Source organism: Galendromus occidentalis, unplaced genomic scaffold (assembly GCF_000255335.2).
Source record: "Galendromus occidentalis unplaced genomic scaffold, Mocc_1.1 scf7180000077494, whole genome shotgun sequence".
Classification (NCBI taxonomy): domain Eukaryota; kingdom Metazoa; phylum Arthropoda; class Arachnida; order Mesostigmata; family Phytoseiidae; genus Galendromus; species Galendromus occidentalis.
Window position 1 is genome coordinate 253,235 of NW_003805482.1, and position 3,548 is coordinate 256,782.

Sequence of the window (3,548 nt, forward strand, 5' to 3'; positions counted from 1 at the left end):
CAACCTTTTTTCCGACAGCTCGGAGGACTCCTCTTCCACCTGTCGAATGCGTGGTCCGAGCGCTTGTCCTCGGCGGGGTGGACCTGCGACAGCAGCCGCGGGAGGAGAGGTAGCGATCGACCGACCTAGTGAGCAAGTGAGAGACCGCCAAAATGTGGAGAAAGCTCCTCATGGCGAGCAGCGGCCGCCGACGATGGGGCCGGTGCGCACCGGGAATCCTCTCCCTTTTTCTCTCAACCGGTCGCCGTTGACTGTTTGTCCATCGCTAGAAATGCTCGATGCTACTGTTGTGCATGTTGCGAACGGCGGGGTAGCAGCAGCAGCAGCGGCAGCTTGGTCGATGGGCGATCGCATCGTCATCAGTCGAACTCAGGGGCGACTCGGAGTAAGACGGTCTGGGACCTCGTCGACCCAAGTCAGATCTTCGATGTTTGTTCGTTAGCCGGAGCATACGGAACGTTTTCTCTGAACAGTGCTATGCCGTGTTGCGCGTTTCTCTCGCGTCCCATGCCGAGTGTGGATTCCAGTTTGTGCTTCGACGTCGTTAACTTCCGTTAACCAGTGAATGTGATCGGGGTGTCGTTCTCACAGAAAAACCCACGCGATGGCCTACATCAATATCGCCGAATGGACTCCCGAACACGTCGTGGAGTGGGCACGCGGTGTGGATAACCTCGTCTATCCGTACATCCACTGTTTTCTCAAGCACCGGATCGACGGACACCGCTTGCTGACGCTCACCTGTGAGGACCTGGCACGGATAGGCATCACGAAAATCGGTCACCAAGAAACGATCTTGGAATCGGTCGCAAATCTCCGTCATCTCCACTACAACCTCGTCACGGAGAATTTGCAGTCGTTGGCGCTGAGGGTCGGATGCCATGCGCGCAGTCTCCACATTCAGATTCAAATTCTCACGAGACAAAGCGACCCACAACCAAAAAATATCAGCAATGAAATCCTCGCGGCTGCCTGCGAACTCATCTCTGCGGTGAAGCAATTCATTTTCTGGATCGACAGACCGCCCTTCAAAGGTCAGGATCAGTACCTGAAGACTAGGAAAACGGTTCTCCAGCTGGCGTTGGAGCTTGCGTCCACGGCCCAAAGAGACCATTTCGTTGCGAACCCACTGGAATTGATTAAGCAGAAATGCTTGTGTCTCGCAGAAATCAGTGATTTCGTTGTGCAGGAGTACGCCGACTCGCTCATAATTCAACCCGCGTCCTTGGAAGTGGTGACGGCGAGGAAACCTCGACAGGAGGACGATTGGGGAATGCAGATCACCACCAAGTACGGCGGGGTGCACATCGTCGGGAAAGTCAGGTACCAAAGTCCCGTGCAAATTTGCGCGAAAGTCGAAGAAGGTGACGAAATAGTTCAAATTAACCTGCAGACTGTCCTCGGATGGACTCTCGAGCACATGCTTAGCTTGCTGCAAAACCACATCACGAACATCAAGCTAACACTGAAGAAGCGACCGCGTCACTCGAACCTCTTCGGCCAGATGGTTTATCTGAAACCTCACAAGATCCCCATCAACCGAATTTCGTACGAGAAGCAGCAGCTGGCCATTACCGAGGAAGACGGGCTCCTGGAACCGGAGCCCACGAGTCCGCGGATTCTGCGCGAAATCGAAGCTGACGACGATGCTTTTCTGCCCGAACCGTCGTCCGGTGGCGAAACGGAGAACGGTCATAATTTGGTTCTGCAGCTTCGATCACAGGTTAAGCCCAAGAGACCCGTTCTACAACGACGCGCGACGGTCACCTGTGCGTCGCCGACAGTTTCCAAACCACCTGTTAGCTTCGAAGATTTGGTCGACAGCATCGATAGCAACCGCCTCGGTCTCGCTAAGCCTAGGAAAAATATGTGCGTCAAGGAGCACGTGACGCGTAGCGTTTCGCATGATCTCCCCTCAAAAGTGAAACAATTCCCTGCACATCATAATCATCAGCAGCAGCATAATCATCATTCTCATCAGATGCTGTCAGAAGCTTCTCAAGGTAGACGTTCCTTACCTACGCCGAAGGTTCAAACTGGAAGCGCTCCCTGTCGGAACAAAGAGGGAGCGCGTAAGCTGCCGGTTCCCGTCTCGCCGAGTCTTCCTTCGCCCCTGAAAAAAATTTTCGCGAGTCGCTGTGTTTCGAGTGAGTCGCTGCTGCCCGCCGACCTACAAGGCTGGCTCTATCTGCGGCCGAAGAGCTGCCCGAAGAAGTGGCACAAGCGATGGGCAATACTCAAGAACTCCTATCTTTACCTGTTCAGGAGTCGACACGAAACGCGTGCGGCGTGCCTCGTTTTCCTCCCCGGCTTCTCGGTGGTGTCTGCCCCGGAATGCGGTCCGACGAGGAAATTCCCCTTCAAATTGCAACATCCGACGGTTTCGTTTTACCTCGCGGCCTCCGAGCAAGCCGACATGCTCAAATGGCTCGAGCTCCTGCTCAAACACGGTGGTCAGCAGCCGACCGACGGCGACATTCAGCGGAATTCAGTCATGCCCGACCAAACCGTTTATTTCTCAGAAAGTGAAGAATCGAATCCTGAGAGCGGCGAGGAGGAAACCGAATCTCAGCGAGTGCCGCCTGTCGCTGCCGTTCCGCTTCCGCCCGCTCCAATCGCGATGCCGAGGGAGAATCCCACGCCTAAACCTAGAACAATATTCCTTTCGTCGACGTTACCTCGGAAATCTGCTAGCGATATCCCGAGCCGGGTCACTCCGGGAACGCCAACGAAACCCATGCGGAATCGGAATTCGTCCCCTCAGTGCATACCGCGGGACGTTTCGGGCACTCCGTCGCCGCCATCGAAACGCGATATACCACCGAGACCACCCGCACCGGACATTACCGAAGGAATGTTCAAAAAAGCTCAACAGCAGCAAGCTGAAAGAAACAAGCTCAAGGGACGATCAGATGCGCTACCCACCACTAACTCACCACCTCCCCATGCCCCGATGACGCCGCCGGCTATTCCTCCGAGATGTGCGACCACTCAACAGATAAAGGAGTTGTATTTGCAACGGAATTGGGGTATCACCAAAATGAACGACGATTGTGAGAACATTTATGCAACTAAAATCGAAGCAATGGGTTCACCGCATATCTGCCATAGGCCGTCGCCTCCGCCCCCACCAGCTAATAAGCCGGACATTCTGGCCGGTACCTACGACCACGACGACCGCCGTCATTGAAGCAGGCAGCGAAAATTCTCGCGAATGCGGAATCGTAATTCAACCCGGTAACATTGCGAAGGGCTCTCGATCAAGCCAACTTCTCTGCGGGGGGAAATGTCAACAGTGAGATATGAGAAAGCTCCGACGGATCGATAGAATACTCTAGAGAGGATAGGATCTCATTCGTCGGCAATTGCTCGCTCGCTCCCGATTGCAGTTCTCGCAATACATGCGACTCTCTCCGCAGGAGGCTTCGATCTGCTTCAGACCGGAAGGCATGGCGAGTCCCGAGATGACGCGCTCTATCTGTCGCAACCTGCACGATTAGTGAGCCTAAAATCTGGTTTCCGACCTTGCTGTTAATACCCGCCAGAAA

General features: G+C 54.5%; 1 protein-coding gene across 1 annotated transcript; it reads left to right on the forward strand.

The window, feature by feature from the left end:
- The first annotated feature begins 604 nt into the window (after positions 1–604).
- LOC100908885 (CNK3/IPCEF1 fusion protein-like) lies at positions 605–3,190 on the forward strand. Its single transcript, XM_003746280.1, has one exon. It carries the CDS (start codon positions 605–607, stop codon positions 3,188–3,190), a length of 2,586 nt encoding a protein of 861 aa, XP_003746328.1.
- The last annotated feature ends 358 nt before the right edge of the window (positions 3,191–3,548 follow it).